The 17600-nt window shown below is 44.1% G+C and overlaps 1 protein-coding gene across 1 annotated transcript in view; it reads right to left on the bottom strand.

Annotated features, from left to right (window-relative positions):
• CTIF (cap binding complex dependent translation initiation factor) overlaps window positions 1–17600 on the bottom strand; it is a 341931-nt gene that overhangs the window by 135774 nt on the left and 188557 nt on the right. The window contains exon 8 of the mRNA XM_077816213.1: window positions 10357–10433. Coding sequence (XP_077672339.1) covers window positions 10357–10433 — 77 coding nt within the window. The remainder of the gene's footprint in view (window positions 1–10356; window positions 10434–17600) is intronic.

Here is a 17600-nt window from a genome sequence, read left to right as displayed (position 1 = left end):
ACAGCAACTTTTAAAAAAAAATTAATTAAATGCCAAAACAAAAAGCACCATCTCTCTGTTAAACAGAATCTGTCCTGAAGAACAAGTCCCCTCCACTTAATTTCATCATCCCAAATAAAAGCTGAGCATTATTATTCAAACAGACTGCAAGGAGGGTAGGCATCCAGAAATATTTCAAACCCTGACAGATGCCACCATGTATTTTATGACTGGACGCACTAGAACAAACGGCTAAAATCAATTTACTGAGAAGCCCCCAAAATAACAGGGTGGGGTACCTGGCAGAGCTAATGAATACAAGAAAACACTCATTATTTAAAAACTCTTCATGGTTCATCATGAAAAATGTGCTCCTATTTAGCTGGTCCCCAGTGACACGGAATTAGCCCAGTGCTCTACTAACCCTGCAGATCAAGCATCTGGCATGAACTCTGTTGCCTTAGCCCCGCCCTTACTGTGAGGGAAATCACTGAGAAAAGATAGACCATTCTCCTCCATGAAATCAGTGCTATCCCCATCGTGCCCCCACTTGCTCAGTTCCACAGAGAGGCAAGAGGTAGTTCCCTGAGAAGCTCTTCTATAGAGAAGATGCTGGGATGGCAGACTACCAGGGGGAGAGATGGAGGGAAAGTAGGAAGGATTTCAACTTTGATAGACTTTTACCACCTTTTGTAGTGGGCAAATCTTACACGGTGAATTGCAAACTCAAGAGTGGACATTTATACTGTGTACACCTGAGAGCCAGGCTGAAATTGCATTCACCCGCTGACTAATTTTTTTTTTAAATAGACGAATAAAATAAACCCAGCGTTAGTCTTTAAATCATCATCATCATCATGATATGGGTAGACAACCAAATATTCTGTCAGGGGTGATCCAATTTTCGTGCAAGGCTCGGCTAAGAGGGGCAGCACAAACTACTGAAAGTAAGCCTTACATACATTAGTTTGGCTGTCCCTGCTCTGCTGCCCCAGAATGCATTATGCAGCCAAAGAAACACTCCTGCTGACTTGCAATTGTTTGGTTTATTTCTTAAATAATAAATGGTGCCTTCAAAGATTTTTGAAAAATATTTGGCCAAGTCCACAGCGACACCAAGTCAGCCTACAGTCTCTGCCCCAGGAGAGGGCTTCGAACTGTTGGGGAGAGCAGAGACTAGGGCACCTGAAAGATGTGCCGATTTGGCCCATCTTTCCAGGTGACCTCCATCCTCTGGACCCCCAGATGCAGTTTAACGCTGCCACATCCTGGTGAAGGCAGCTGCATCCCCCGGGCAACTGCATCCCTCAGGCAAGTCATGCCCAGCATGTAATAACCATTTGAGTTTATCATTTGGGATATCAAATCACTCTGGTCACTCGATCTCAGACCTAAAGGTCGCAATATTAAAACAAAAAGACTTCAAAAACAGACTCCAACGAGAGATTGCTTAATTGGAATTAATTTGCAAACTGGATACAATTAACTTAGACTTGAATAGAGACTGGGAATGGATGTGTCATTACACAAAGTAAAACTATTACCCCCCCCGGCCCGCTCTTCGGATGTTCCTGTTAACTGCTGGAAATCAGTGGCAGAACTTTCTCACCTTTCATAAAAAGAAAAGGAGAACTTGTGGCACCTTAGAGACTAACCAATTTATTTGAGCATAAGCTTTCGTGAGCTACAGCTCACTTCATCGGATACACTCAGTAGAAAATACAGTGAGGAGATTTATATACACACAGATGCATCCGATGAAGTGAGCTGTAACTCACGAAAGCTTATGTTCAAATAAACTGGTTAGTCTCTAAGGTGCCACAAGTACTCCTTTTCTTTTTGCGAATACAGACTAACACAGCTGCTACTCTGAAACCTGTCACCTTTCATAGTCTTCCATTGACATGACATCTTTGTGAAACCAAAACCAGAGAGGAAAAAAGGCAATAAAAATGGTACCTAAGAAAAGTTTCCCCATCTGTAAAATGGGAAGAACCATACTTCTCTCCTACTCTTATCTGTCACTTCTATTTAGATTGTAAGCTCTTTGGGGCAGGGAATGTCATTCACAGTTTGTTCCTACAACCTGCAGCATAACAGAACCCTCCCTGACCTGGCTAACGCCTCTAGATGTTACCACAACATAGATCTACATTAGGTAGAAACACGGCCACCACCCATGTTAAAAGAACATTCTTTAGGTGACAAAGTCAATGCCAGTTCTAAGGTTGCCTGCACAACCGTAATTCTGCTCCCCTGTGCCTCCATCCTGTGCATTGAAAGAGGCAGGATTCCGTGGAAAAAACAGTGTGACACTACATCATTAAAGACTGTGACAGATGCACAAGGGGGACAGACAACTATAAATATGGCAGGTTTCAGAGTAGCAGCCTTGTTAGTCTGTATTCGCAAAAAGAAAAGGAGTACTTGTGGCACCTTAGAAACTAACCAATTTATTTGAGCATAAGCTTTTGTGAGCGACAGCTTACTTCATCGATGAAGTGAGCTGTAGCTCACGAAAGCTTACGCTCAAATAAATCGGTTAGTCTCTAAGGTGCCACAAGTACTCCTTTTCTTTTTATAAATATGGCGTTTCCCAACTTTTGAAAAAATGGAGAAAGCGGAGGGAAAGTATTTTCACCTTTTGCCACCATTTTTCTCTGGAGAAACAAAAGGGAGAGAGCTATACTTTTAAAAAGTGAGAGAAAGAGGGATTTTTCTAAAAATTTCAACATTTTGAGAAAAATGCATTTTTTCTATGAAAATAAGTGTATTTGTTATCAACCCCCCACCACCACCACTACCATTTTTTGACAATGTTTCTGACAAGTTGTAATGTCTAGTTACTAGTTCGGCACGCTGACTATACTTTCCTAAGGAATGCAAGTAAAAGAAAGAAAATGATAATTTTTAAACAGGTTGTAACTCAGCCAAACCTGAATGATACTTCCTGAGATAAAAAAAGAATCACATTGCTAGTCCTAGGGCTTTGTCTCTGCCAAATTTCATGGCTGCAATTAATGGAGGAGTACGAGCTTCTCAGAAAAAGGCTGCAAGAATCTTTTATAATAGAGAGTGTTAGACAAACTCTCTCTATGGGATGCTATCAGCTCCCCCTATAAAAAAACAACCTTGAAGGCTAAAAATATCCTGCATAGTGGAGCCCAGAGAATCCTTGGATTTGTGAAATAAACATGAATCCATTGTGTCCAGAGTTCAAAACTGGACTTAGAATTCCAAGTACAAGTTGGATAACTTCCTCCTAACGGTCATTTATCAACATGACAGAAAAACCCCACCACATAATTTGTCGTCTTTGCTCAAACAAGTCAGGCAGCAGACTGGAACAGCAGGCAGCATGCCAGTCAGAGTGAGGGAAGTTGCATGGGAAGATTGCATAGCACCTGCATTCAATATGCCTGGCTCTAGCAGGTGCTATTACTTCACTTTCAAGAGGACTGAAATTCACACAGATAAGAGTAGAAGTTAAACCAGACAACCAAAAAACAAAGCAGCTCATGCCAAGGTTGTGGGTCCATGCTTATTTCTAACAGAAATCTTTTTTCCACATTTCCCCTTACATGTTCCAATTCCCCAAGCCACCGCTGTCCAGGGCCAGATTAACGCAGGGGGCTTGAGGGGCTACAGCTCAGGGCCCCAGGCTAAGGGGGGCCCTGGTGTAGCAAGCCTCTGTCAGGCTACCGGCAGGCTCCCAGAAGTGGCTGGCTGCTGGCACGTCACTGCGGCCCCTGCGGGGTGGGGGGAGGGCAGTGTTTGTGGGCCTTGGCAGTGCACGGAGACATGCTGTTCCCCTCCCCCCAGGGGTGTGCCGGCCAGCAGCAGAGACTTCCAGGAGCAGCGTGGGGCCACAGCATGCAGGCAGGCAGCCTGCCTGAGCCCTGCTGCGCCGCCGGCCAGGAGCCACCTGTGGTAAGCGCCTCCTGGCCGGAGCCTGCACCTCACACCCCATCCTGCACCCCAACCCCATGCCCCAATCTGGAGCCCCCTCCTGCACCCAAATGCCCTCCCAGAAAGAAACTAATATAACAGCTGTTCTAAGGTAAGAAGTAGGCTATTTTGAATTAACTATATTCTACATGTTTTAAGACTGAACTGTAACCACAGAACGGCTTTATGTTAATTAAAAGGCAAGTTTGGTATAGCGTTAATAGCCTCAATGCCATAATTGTGATAATTTTGTTTTCAATTAGGAAAAAGACTTGTACACAGGGGCCCCACAAAATCTAATAGCACCGGGCCCACAGGAGAGTTAATCTGACCTTGCCACTGACCCCGCTTCCAAGTCCCTCTTTAAGGGCTCACTGAAGTCAATGACAGGTTTCAGAGTAGCAGCCGTTTTAGTCTGTATCCGCAAAAAGAAAAGGAGGACTTGTGGCACCTTAGAGACTAACAAATTTATTTGAGCATAAGCTTTCGTGAGCTACAGTTGCATCTGATGAAGTGAGCTGTAGCTCACGAAAGCTTATGCTCAAATAAATTTGTTAGTCTCTAAGGTGCCACAAGTCCTCCTTTTCTTTTTTTGAAGTCAGTGAGACAGTTTCATCTGATTTTGGTTCAAGCCCTTAGACTTGTTTCTACTGTGATGCTCATCAAAATGATCTAATCCAATTACCAATTATTCCTTCTTTTGAGCTTCCCAAGGTGTCCTGCCTTCTCTATTTCTGTCTACAAGGTTGTTAACTCCTGGCCTTCATTTATGTTTTGAACAGCGCAAAGCAGACATGGTTGGTGTTTAATGGAGCAAATCCAGCCCACCTTCCTCACACCAAGTAGCCATACTTACCCAGTGGAGCTGTGTGCCCCATTCTAAGGCCCCACGTGTAAAGCTGATATACGTGACACAGCTTTTGCATTGTATTAAAATAAAAGAAGTGGCAGAATGGGCATGAAATGCTTTCTCAGCTGACCCGGACAACTTTCACAAGCCAGACTTAGGTAGGTCTGGGAGGGGATTGTGGGCTTGATTTTGCAAGGCTGGGTCTTTCTGGATCCAGACAACATTTAATGCAAAGGCCCAGAGCTCCCAAAAGTTTCACTGGCAATAAAATGCCTCCTCTGCTGGTCATACAGCAGAGAGATATTAATACCATCGAGTGCAGATTCACAACCAGTAGAATGAATCTTATATCCACCAACACAATGCCTGGGGATGATAAGATAGTAGCACAGCAATAAAGTGTGAATAACTTTGCAACCAGTTCTTTGTTCCAATACAACCTGTAAATTTAAACTGTAAACAGTTTGATTAAATGAAATTTGTTGTTTTTTTTTTAAATTCCCATTGTACCAGGTTTTTCACATAAAATAACCATGTTGAGACTCCACTTACTGCAAATGCATTTTATAGAGGGAGCGCTCTCTTGGGGCATCATAAGCAGCATTAAAATGATGGGCAGCTAAGGCTTCCATTCTGTTCTGCGATACACTGAGAAGTGAGATGGTTCCAGAGTGTATAGCTGTTTATATGAAGCAGCTGACAGCACCCGTCTAGTCATGTAGGGGGAGAGGGTGGCCGGCCAGCCATCAAAGTCTGGGAGATTATCCAAGGTATCTCAGTCTAAATAGTTTGCCGAGAGATATTTGGTGGGAGAATCAATTCCGTTCCCCCAAGCTCCGTTTGACCATGTTGCTTCTGCACTCATGACTAATTACTGCATGAACTCCGGTAGGGAGCAAACCTATTGAAGACAGTCGTCCCCTTCGGGGGGGAGGGGGGCATCGACTGCAGTCGTTCCATTCAGACCATAAGCAGGTCTCATACAGAGCAGTAAGCACAATACTCCAGATCAAAAGGGGAACACGATAGGCCCAGGTAACAAAGTAAACACAAGGATGCTCTGTATCTAGTTGTCTGTGGCTGGGTCATAGTCCCAGCCAGACCTTCCTTCAGGAACCAGCACAAAAAAACTGCTCTTCCTCCCAGTCTCCTCTCCACTCAGCGTTCTCTCTCCTTTTAGCAACCCCCTCCAAGCCTCACAGCTCTTGTAGGTGAAACAAGGTGGGGATGACTGAGGCCACAGCAGTTCGTTAACCCTTCTGTGTCCAGTGTGGAGTTTTTACTGACATCACATCCTCTTAGGCCAGGGGTGCGCAAACTTTTTGGCCTGAGCACTACATCAGGGTGGGAAAATTGAATGCAGAGCCATGGGACTGGCAATCCCACGGGCTGGATTGAAAGCCCTGATTGTCTGGATTCGGCCCACGGGCCGTAGTTTGCTTTCCCCTGTTTTAGGCAGTTGTTTCAAACATTTTAAAATTAAGATTAAAAATACTCTTTCCAAATTCTAGAGCACTGTCCATCAGAAGCTCTCACGAGTGCTTTACTAACACTGAAGGACTGAACTTCTCAGTCCCCATGCTCAGGAAGCATTATCCCCCTTTGCAAGAGGGGAAACTGGAGCTCAGAGAGGTTAACAGAAAATTGATGGCAGAGTTGAGAAAGGAGCTCATGCACTGTGAACATAAAACCTATTCCAGTCTAATCCATCTAGGTATTTCTATGCACTATCAGATCATTTTCCAAAGAGTGCCCTGCCTGCCTCCCAGGAAATAGGGTTTCTGTCCAACGACCGGCTGGAAGTTTGGCCTGAAATAACTCTTAATAAACGCCACCTCCCTCAGCCTATACTCCCATCAGCTAGTATTGGGGTAGTCCTCCAGCGAGTAGGTTCTTAATACACTTTTTAAATGTTGGTCTTAAGGGATGCACTATAGAAAATGTCCTATAAATGCAATAATCTTATGACGAAATTGCCTTCTTTCTACAAGGATTGGGGGAGAATCAGATTCAGTCTAACAGAAAAAGGGATGGGACAAGGCATTAGGAACTAGAGGGGATGGGCTAAACCCCTTGTGAATCATAATCTCATTCCCTAAGGTCACGAACCGAAAAGCCTTGTGTGGCTACCAGACTGTGGGATGGTGTACTTTGCAGAGAGTCACAGGATGCCAGCATTTGAGAGTTCACTCACTCTTTCAAGCATTTGGCATATTTGTTTTTTAAAAGGGCTGAAAAAAACTGCTGTCTCTCCCCCCAGTCGATCTGACTCCCCATGTTGCGTTATCGACTGAAATTTAAAGTGTCTCAGTGGATTCCTTGCTTTTGTCTTAATTCAGCTTACATGGTCCATGGCTCTGTTGCTCTAGCATGTACAACATACATTATGAATAAAGAAAAGGAGGACTTGTGGCACCTTAGAGACTAACCAATTTATTTGAGCATGAGCTTTCGTGAGCTACAGCTCACTTCATCGGAAGCTGTAGCTCACGAAAGCTCATGCTCAAATAAATTGGTTAGTCTCTAAGGTGGCACAAGTCCTCCTTTTCTTTTTGCGAATACAGACTAACGCGGCTGTTACTCTGAAACCATAAATTATGAATGTCTTTGTAATTCACAGGTTACCAGATCGCCCCTTGTGATATTTATCACAGTCCCTTTGCAAAATCCTTGGCCTAGTCTGCATACATTAGCTATACTTTATCTCACTATGTGATCTTCCAACATCAACTCAAGGCAGTTTCCTCTGCTATCAGTTCTTGTAATCTGTGGGGAGGAGGGCGGAATGCCCTCAGGGGACCTAAATGCTTGTTTGTTGACAGTTTATAATGGTAACCTGAACAGAGTAGTAGGAGAAAAAAACACCTATAATGTGATTCTTTCACAACTGGACAATGGGCTAGATCAGGGATGGGGAACCTCCGGCCCGGATCTGGTCCCCTGCAAGGCTCTGTGCCACCGGCTGGAAGCCCTGGGCCTCAGCGCCACCCCGCTGCAGGGGGAAACGAGGGTGCCAGACCAGTGGATCAGCTATCCCAGCGGCCCAGAGGTGATCAGGGAAGCTCAGAGCCCACACATGCCTACCCGCATCTGCAAGCACCGCCCCCACAGCTCCCATTTGCCAGGAATCAATAGAAAAAAGGTTCTCTACCCCTGGGCCAGACCCTCAGCTGGGTAAATGGAGCTACACATGTTTACACCGGCTGAGGAGCTGGCCCAACAGCTGTAAGTACAAGTCACACAAATATCACCACTTCAAAGGCTTCCTTAACAGGGATGACTTGCAATAATGCTAAATGTTTCCCACCCAGAGAGAAGAGTCCTGAGTTGTGAGAAGCCTTCAGAAAGATACACACACACCCGGATCTCACACCAATTTTACACAGACATAGCCTCACTGATTTTAGCAGAGTTACCCTGGATTTACATAGGTGTAACGGAAGGAAAATCAGGTCCACATTGATTCAAAGAGGCCCATTTTATTTCGGTCCCACTCACATAGTAACGACTGTGCTGGGGGGACCCAGCCATATGGTTATAACTCTAAGCGCCCTAGTTCAACCACTTGTTATTCTGCTCATTGCAGGAATTAGTGACAGGAATTCTGTGACCTGTGCTATGCACAAGGCCCTTCGTTTTTGGTATTTACTAACTTTCTCCAAAAAATGCCCAGGTTTTGGAAAAGCCAATATTCAGGTATGATCAATTTTCACCCGAATTTTGGCTTTTTTGGGACCTCTGCCCACTGCCCCCTGTGAGTACCAGGCACCACCCCACTCCTGCCCTTCGTAATCACACATCACTTGGGAAAATCCAGGCCCAGGTTTCTATCATATAACAAGATTAACTCAGTAACTTTGCACAGCAGGCGTCCTTCGCAGTGTACACTTTATACCGAACACAGGATATGACCACCCTCAGTTATTCATGCCTTTGTCACCTCTTAGCTTCATTACAGCAATTAGATACACCTGGGCACAAAACCTTCAGCTCATAGGAAACTGCAGCTAGTACAGAACGGTGAAGCATGTCTCCTCAGCACCTGTCACACACCTGTCCTCTGCTCTCTATGCTGGCTTTCCGTAGACTTTCTAAGCAAATTCAAGGTCTTGGTTTTTATCTTCAAAGCGCTCTACAGCCTGGGTCCAGGATACCTAAAAGACTATCTCTAAAGCTCCAGGATGAAGACCACGGGCTGACAACTTTGCTCCTCTGGCCCAGTGGAACTCTCAACAATAAGAGTAAAGCTTGCGCAGGAGACAGAACTTTCCCCAGGCCTGGTCCAAGACTGTGGAATGAACTCTGTCAGGTTCTAAGGACCATCACAAACCTCACCCCTTTCTGTTTCAAGCACAAGGCACATTTCTTTGACCTTGCCTTCTCTAATAGTGCACACGCTTCTCCCTGTGGAGAGAGGATGGGAGAACAAACAACATATGACAGATGTGTAGCCACGTTGTTTAATGCGCCGCTGGAAGGTGCTCTGGTACTACAATAAAGAGGTCAGTATAAACACATATACTGAATAGAACAGAACCAAAAAAACAGGAATTGAAAATACTACCTGTGTGTGCAACATGGACAAGTTAAGATGAATTCCTGTATTTCCTGATTTGTTTTTAAATGTAACTGTGCAAAAATTTATTTATTAATTTTATTATTTATTATTAAATTAAATTTAATTATTTTAAATCTATATAAATAAAATTAAATAATGATGCCTATCCAAGGCTTTAGGTGCTCTAATGTTATGATACAACAAATATAATCAAATTAAATCTCAGCAGCTTTAAAATGACTGGTTCCACAGGCCAGCCAGCCAGCCACCTACCCTTTGGGTATGTCTATACTGCAGTTATACTCGCAGGGCTCGGGCTGTGGGGCTGTAAAGTTGCGGCGTAGGTGTTCAGGCCAGGAGCCTGAACTTTCGGACGCCACGAAGGGGGGCAAGTCCCAGAGCCCAGGCTCAAGCCCGAGCCCAAACTTCTACCTTAGAATTTTAAAGCCCCACAGCACTGAGCCCTACGAGCCTCAGTCAGCTGTCACAGGCCAACTGTGGGCGTTTAACTACAGCATAGACATGCCCTTCATTATCTAGGAAGCCCACCCTCAGCCCTTTCCAAAAATCCTCTCTAACAGACTCTTTCGCAGCGTGCCCAGAAAGACACCAAATTCAGACTCTCTCAGACCAAGGGAGGGGAACAAGTTCTCCTGTCTCAATGCTCTCACAGAGAATGTCCCGCCAGTCACCTCCTCTCTTTCATAAAAAGGGGATCCAGCTTGGTAGACCAGCTGACCGCAGCTGTGACAGTATGGTATAGGGAGGGGGCAGTCTCTCAGGTCGGGTGGTCCCAGGCCATCTAGGGATTTATTAGTCCATAACCAACACCTTAAACTCCACCCAGAAGCCAGTGGAAAGTCGGTGCAGACCCTGGAGCACTGGTATCATAATGTAGTATTTTGCATTTCACAAATTTCAGATAAAGACAATATAATTGAAAAACATTCAAAGAGGTCGGGAGAGGAGTTGCAGGATGAGTAAAAGAAGGTCAAAGACACTTTGGACAGGTCTCTCCTACCTCCGGTCGTTCCTCCTTCTTCTGAATAGTTTTTTGGTGTGTGCAATTTCAGCTTCATGTGGCAATGGATGATAACCCTGGTTAAAAGAAGGAAAAAAGGCAATTGAGAATTCTGAGATCTATGAGGTAGTGATGTTTAAATAGTTAGAACTGGGTACTAGTCCCACTGTGTGGACGTGGGTAAATTACCTGTTGCTCCTTAGAGAGACAAGGTGGGTGAAATAGAAGAAGAGCTCTGTGTGGCTCGAAAGCTTGTCTCTCACCGACAAAAACTGGTCCAGTAAAAGATATTACCTCACCCACCTTGTCGCTCCAATATCCTGGGACCCACACGGCTACAACTACACTGCATGCATTGCTCCTTGTCTGTCCTACACAACATGAAAATTAGTAGAACAGATTAACCTTTATAAATGCATCTCTCCCTCAGCTTGCAAGATCTGTAAAACAAGCACCATGACAACTACCTTCTGAGGGTTAGTTAATCTGAAGCCATCTGAAACCTTCAAATGAATGGTGTTATACAACATAAATTTAAAGGATTATTATTAACGGCACCTGATATATGATTTACTGGGAATTCAGGCACTCATGACACTGAAATGCCATTTGTTCCCCTATGCTATGGGTGCTGCTTTATTTCCATTACAAATCATCCATTCTTTTCTTTTTTTTTAAACTCAGCAGCAAAAATTTACAACATTTATTTGGAAAGATAAGGAGCAAAATTTAGCTGACAGAGCATTGGAGTGGGAGTCAGCAGGAATATCAGATCTTGTGCAGATTCACGAGTGACACTGTCTACCTCCCACCTACATCCCATTCATTTTCATATTATGGTTCATCAGAGGACAGCAATACTCTATGCTTTGTGCTCTAAAATACTCCCTGCATGCTTCTGTGATCAGTTACCTTACACACAAACTGCAGCTGCTCTATACTACAAAGCAATAGAGACTATCACCCTCGTAACTTTGTTACAGAACCTACTATCTAGGATAACTAGTTAGGGAGACCGTGTTGCCTAGAAATCAGAACAAGCCCACTGTGAGAGTCAGAACACTCCCAGGTTCTATTCCTGGCACCCCATTTATTCACTGTTTTAGCACAGGTAAATCAATAAATAAATCACACAGTGCTTAAAAAGCATTTTTCCATCCTGACAGTGCTTTACCATAATTAATTAACCCATATAACACCTTTCTCATATGGGGCATATTATCTCCATTTTACAGATAGGGAAACAATGATAAGTGATTTGTCCAGCCAAGTTAGTGAAAGAGCTGGAATTAGAACCCAGGCTCCTGGCTCCCAGTTCTGCCCCCTATCCACTAGACTATGCTGTGTGCACTCTGTGACTCAGTTTACCATCTGATAATGGGGACAATTTTACTTACTTTCATCCTACCCCTGTTGTGAGGCTTCACTGATGCTCACAAAGAGTTTTGAGGTTTTTAGAAGAAGACACTATATAAGCAAAAAGTATTATTTATTTTCTTGGATCTGTGAAGCCATGATAACCACCAATGGCAGCAAAAATCTTTTATTTATGCACTACAGTACTTCCCAGGCTGGCAATAAAAGTGCCATAAAAATCACTTTATATTTCCATAACAATCTATCTTCTCCTCTGAGTTACAGTCTCTGCCTCAAAGCTAGTGAATCACCACATGACAGAGGCCACCAGAAAGTGGCATGCATATGGGAAGGAGAAAGTGTGTCTGAGCATGCAGTCGCTCTTTGTTACACTGGCAAGACAACAGGACACACCTACCACACTTTCAAAAGTTCCCTCTCTCCCAACATGTCAGTAAAAGTTATTAAGAGTTCACTTTAGTAGACATTACAATAGCAACAACTCCACTTCACGATCACCATGGGAGATCATAGAATCACAGATTTTAAGGTCAGAAGGGATCATTATGATCATCTAGTCTGACCTCCTGCACAAGACAGGCCACAGAATCTCACTCTGTAACAAACCCCTAAATTATGTCTGAGCTATTGAAGTCCTCAAATCGTGGTTTAAAGACTTCAAGGTGCAGCAGAATCCTCCGTGCCCCATGCTGCAGAGGAAAGCGAAAAACCCCCATGGCCTCTGCCAATCTGCCCTGGAGGAAAATTCCTTCCCGACCCTAAATATGGCGATCAGCTAAACCCTGAGCATGTGGGCCAGACTCACCAGCGAGACACCCAGGAAAGAATTCTCTGTAGTAACTCAGATCCCGCCCCATCTAACATTCCATCACAGGCCATTGGGCATACCTACCGCTAATAGTTAAAGGTCAATTACTTGCCAAAATTAGGCTATCGCATCAGATCATCTCCTCCATAAACTTAACAAGCTTAGTCTTGAAGCCAGATACGTCTTTTGCCCCCACTGCTTCCCTTGGAAGGCTGTTCCAGAACTTCACTTCTCTGATGGTTACAGAAGTGCAAAGTTCTTTATGAACATTAATGAATTTAGCCCCACAACCTGCCTGTGAGCTAGGCATAGGAACTAGGCATCATAGCTTCAGACATTTTAAGGCCAGAAGGGAGTGTTATGATAATCAAGTCTGAGCACTTGCATAACACCGTCCAGAGAATTGCATCAAGTGGTTCCTGCATGAAGCTTATAACTTTTGGTTGAGCTAGAGTACATCTTTTAGAAAGACATCCTACCCTGATCTGAAGACTTCATATGATGAAGAATCTATCACTAGCTGTCACCTTCAGCCCCCAACTAAAACCTCTCCAGCGCATCATCAAAGTTTTACAACCTATCCTGAAAAATGATCCCTCACTCTCATAGATCTTGGGAGACAGAGCAGTCCTCGCTTACAGACAGCCCCCCAACCTGAAGCAAATACTCTCCAGCAACCACACTCCACACAACAAAAACACGAACCCAGGAACCTATCCTTGCAAAAAAGCCTGATGCCAACTCTGTCCACATATTTATTCAAGTGACATCATCAGAGGACCTAATCACATTAGCCATGCCATCAGGGGCTCATTCACCTGCACATCTACCGATGTGATATATGCCATCATGTGCCAGCAATGCCCCTCTGCCATGTACATTGGCCAAACTGGGCAGTCTCTACGCAAAAGAATAAATGGACACAAATCTGACGTCAGGAATCATAACATTCAAAAACCGGTAGGAGAACACTTCAACCTCTCTGGCCACTCAGTAAAAGATTTAAGGATGGCAATTTTGCAACAGAAAAGCTTCAAAAACAGACTCCAACGAGAAACTGCTGAGCTTGAATTAATATGCAAACTAGATACCATTAACTTGGGTTTGAAGAGAGACTAGGAGTGGATGGGTCATTACACATCACACATTGAATCTATTTCCCTAAAGTTAAGTATCCTCACACCTTCTTGTCAACTGTCTAAATGGGCCATCTTGATTATCACTACAAAAGTTTTTTTCTCCTGCTGATAATAGCCCATCTTAATTAATTAGCCTCTTACAGTTTGCATGGCAACTTCCACCTTCTCTGTGTATGTATATATATATATATATATATATATATATTCTTACTATATGTTCCATTCTATGCATCCGATGAAGTGGGCTGTAGCCCACGAAAGCTTATGCTCTAATAAATTTGTTAGTCTCTAAGGTGCCACAAGTACTCCTGTTCTTTTTGTTCCAAAATGTTTACACTTTGTCAGGGCTAGCCTTACCATGAGGTGAACTGAGGTGGCCACCTCAGATGCCAGACTGTGGGGCGCACCCCACGAGGACCCAGAGGGTAGAAAATTGTGTCTGCTGCTGGTGCATCTGTATTCTCTCTGCTCTAGATGCACAGAGATGGTGGAGTGCTGTGCTGGAGGAAGGAGGGCACAAGAGACATAACAGGCAGGCAGGAGAAAAGGTGAGATGGAATAACAGAAAGCAGCAGGAGCTGCAGGGAGAGAGAGGAGGAGGAGCCTTTTATGTACCTCTCTAGCACCCCCAGGAGCCTGGACTGATTAACCCCAGCTTCTCAGGGAGCTTCCTGTTTTCTGCTGCTTCCCTGAACCCACCTGAGAACAGGCAGTCAACTGAAGTAGTAGGAGCCAGTTAGGCCCTTAAGACGCTGATATCTTCCCTCACTCAGGCCCTGCTACCAGCCTGCTTATTTGTCCCCTTCAGCTGAGTGTTGAGAGCCACTATAGCTGGCACAGAGCAGCAGTCATGAGTGAAAGGAGAAAACGCCCCTCTGGGGCAGCATTCAGAAAAAGAAAGAAAACAAAGGAAGATTTTCTATCTAAACAGGAAGGCGCTCCCCTGAGATACATAGACACAAATGTTCACGGTGAGCCTTCCGGCCCCAGGGAAGATGTGAGTGGTGAGGAAATGCCTGATCTTCCAGTTAGTCAGAATGCAGGTGACCTGGCAGCTACTGCAGCATCGGTATCTCTATCTCAAATGGATGTAACCATGCACATTCCTGAAGAAAAGTGTAGATCAGAGAAGAGTGTGGTGGAGGCGCAAGAAACAGCTGCTGCTGAGTTTAGTTCCTTAAGTCTAGATGATCCAGGACTGTGGACCCACTTGAGCAGTAGCCTAAGGGACTTCCTTGTACTGCATGGGCCACAGCAAGTTAAAAACTTCATGTTCCCCAATGAAAATAGAATTTTCCATCCAACACATTACTGGTGTGAAATCCGCAGTGGTGACAAAGTGGAGAGGCCATGGCTTATGTACTCAAAAACCCAGAATGCTGCCTACTGTTTTTGTTGCAAACTCTTCCAGTCTAATGTTCCAGCCACATTGGGTTCTACAGGAACAAAGGACTGGAAAAATCTGGCTAGAAATCTGGCATGCCATGAGAAGGCAGCAAATCTCCAGAGAGCGTTCCATAGGTGGAAAGAGCTTGAGATGAGACTAAGGTTAAAGGCCACCATAGATGATCAGCATCAAGAGAAGATTACATCAGAGTCTCTTTACTGGCAAAATGTTCTGAAAAGGCTCATTGCCATTGTGATAATGCTTGCTACCCAAAACCTAGCATTGCGTGGCACTTCAGATTAGCTGTATGTGCCAAACAATGGAAACTTCCTTAAAACTGTGGAACTGATGGCTGAGTTTGATGCTGTACTCCAGGAGCATCTAAGAAGAGTCACCACCCAAGAAATGTACGCACACCACTACCTTGGAAAAAACAATTCAAAATGAGATCATACAGTTACTGGCAACAAAAATCAAACAGAAGATTGTGACAGATCTGAAGTCAGCAAGATATTACTTTGTTATTCTGGAATGCACACCTGACATCAGCCATACGGAACAAATTACTTTAATGGTGCGTTTTGTAACAACAACAGAACCTAGTGAAAATGTCCCTGCAATGGTGAGTGTCCGAGAGCATTTTCTAGAATTTATTGACATTGATGATACTACAGGAGCTGGTATGACAAATGTGCTTCTTAAAAAGCTGGAAGATATGAGAATTGCGATAGCTGACATGAGAGGTCAGGGCTATGATAATGGTGCCAACATGAGAGGAAAGAACAGAGGAGTGCAGACATGGATTCGAGTTAAACCCTCGAGCTTTTTTTGTTCCATGCAGTTCTCGTTCACTGAACTTGGTGGTCAGTGATGCAGCATCAGCTTCTAGTGAGGCTGCTGAATTTTTTAATGTAATTCAAAGCATCTATGTATTTTTCTCTGCATCAACTCATCGATGGCAAATTTTGAAGCAACATCTGGGAACATCCTCTCTGACACTGAAACCACTGAGTGCCATATGATGGGAAAGTCGAGTGGAGGCAACAAAGCTTATCAAACACCAAATTGGTAAGATAGATGATGCCATAGTTGCCATTATGGAGGATAATGCTATGACAGGAACTGTTCATGGGAGAACAGTGGCAGAGGGAAATGGAATAACCAGAAACATACATAACTTCAAATTTCTGTGTGGCTTAGTGTTGTGGCATGACATACTGTTTGAAATAAATGTTGTAAGCAGGAGACTCCAAGGTGTTGACCTTGATATATCTGGAACAATGGAACAACTGGACAAAGCGAAGTCATACCTACAGTCTTACCGGTCAGATGAGGGATTTCAAAACCTTCTGAAGAGTGCACAGAAGTTTGCAGAGGAATTTCGCACTGAAACTATTTTCCCACCCATTCAAGAATACAAGAGTCACTGAAGAAGAAGACATTTTGATTACGAGGCACAGGATAATCCCATAAGAGACCCCAAACAACAATTCAAAGTTGAATTCTTTTACCAGGTGCTAGATTGTGCAATGTAGTCAGCTGAAGAACGTTTCATGCAGCTCAAGGAACACAGAAGTATATTTGGGATGTTGTATGATATTCCAAAACTCCTCACTATACCTGAAGAAGACCTACACCAGCAATGCAGGGCACTAGAGACAGTGTTGACACATGATGACATGCGCGATATTGATGCGAGTGATTTAGGTGATGAACTGAAAGCCCTTTCAAGATACATTTCAGCAGGATCAACTCCAAAGGCTGTTCTGGAATATATGTGCACAAATAAGATGACCACCCTCTTTCCAAATGCTTTTGTTGCTCTGCGCATGCTTCTAACACTTCCTGTAACAGTTGCCAGTGGAGAACGCAGCTTCTCCAAGCTGAAGTTAATAAAAACACATCTATGCTCCACAATGACACAGGAGAGGCTGGTCGGCCTTGCAACCATCTCAACAGAGCATGAGCTGGCCCAGACGGTGGACCTTCAGGAAGCAGTTCAAATCTTTGCAACCAAGAAGGCACGGAAAGCACCACTTTGATTATTCAAACAGATAAAAATGCCAGTGTTTACTATGCAGACAAGAAAAGTTATATTTGCTATTCAGGCGTTTGAAAGTTAAGTGTTACTTAAAATTTCTGAACAAGACATTTTAAGTTGTTAGTTCTCCTTTATTGGGGTAGGTAGCAGAGCAGTACCATGAGAGGAGTAGAACAGGAAGAAGGCAGAATTGAGACCTTTCAAAGTTTTCGCCCAAGCGAGGGGGCATGGGGGCGTCATTTGAGCTCCCCGTCTCAGGTGCCAAAATGTTGTGGGCCGGCCCTGCACTTTGTTTGAGTTTGCCTAGCTTCAATTTCCAGCCTTTGGATCATGTTAAGCCTCCGTCTGCTAGATTAAAGAGTCCTCTGCTACCTGAAATCTACTCCCTATGTAGGTGTAGCTCATGTGCAAGTCATTTCTTAACCTTCTCCATCACCATTTTACATATGAGGAAAGTGATGCACAGAGAAATTGCATGACTCAGCCCAGATG

Source organism: Eretmochelys imbricata, chromosome 5, assembly GCF_965152235.1.
Source record: "Eretmochelys imbricata isolate rEreImb1 chromosome 5, rEreImb1.hap1, whole genome shotgun sequence".
Lineage (NCBI taxonomy): Eukaryota > Metazoa > Chordata > Testudines > Cheloniidae > Eretmochelys > Eretmochelys imbricata.
This window is presented reverse-complemented; position numbering and strand designations above follow the sequence as displayed.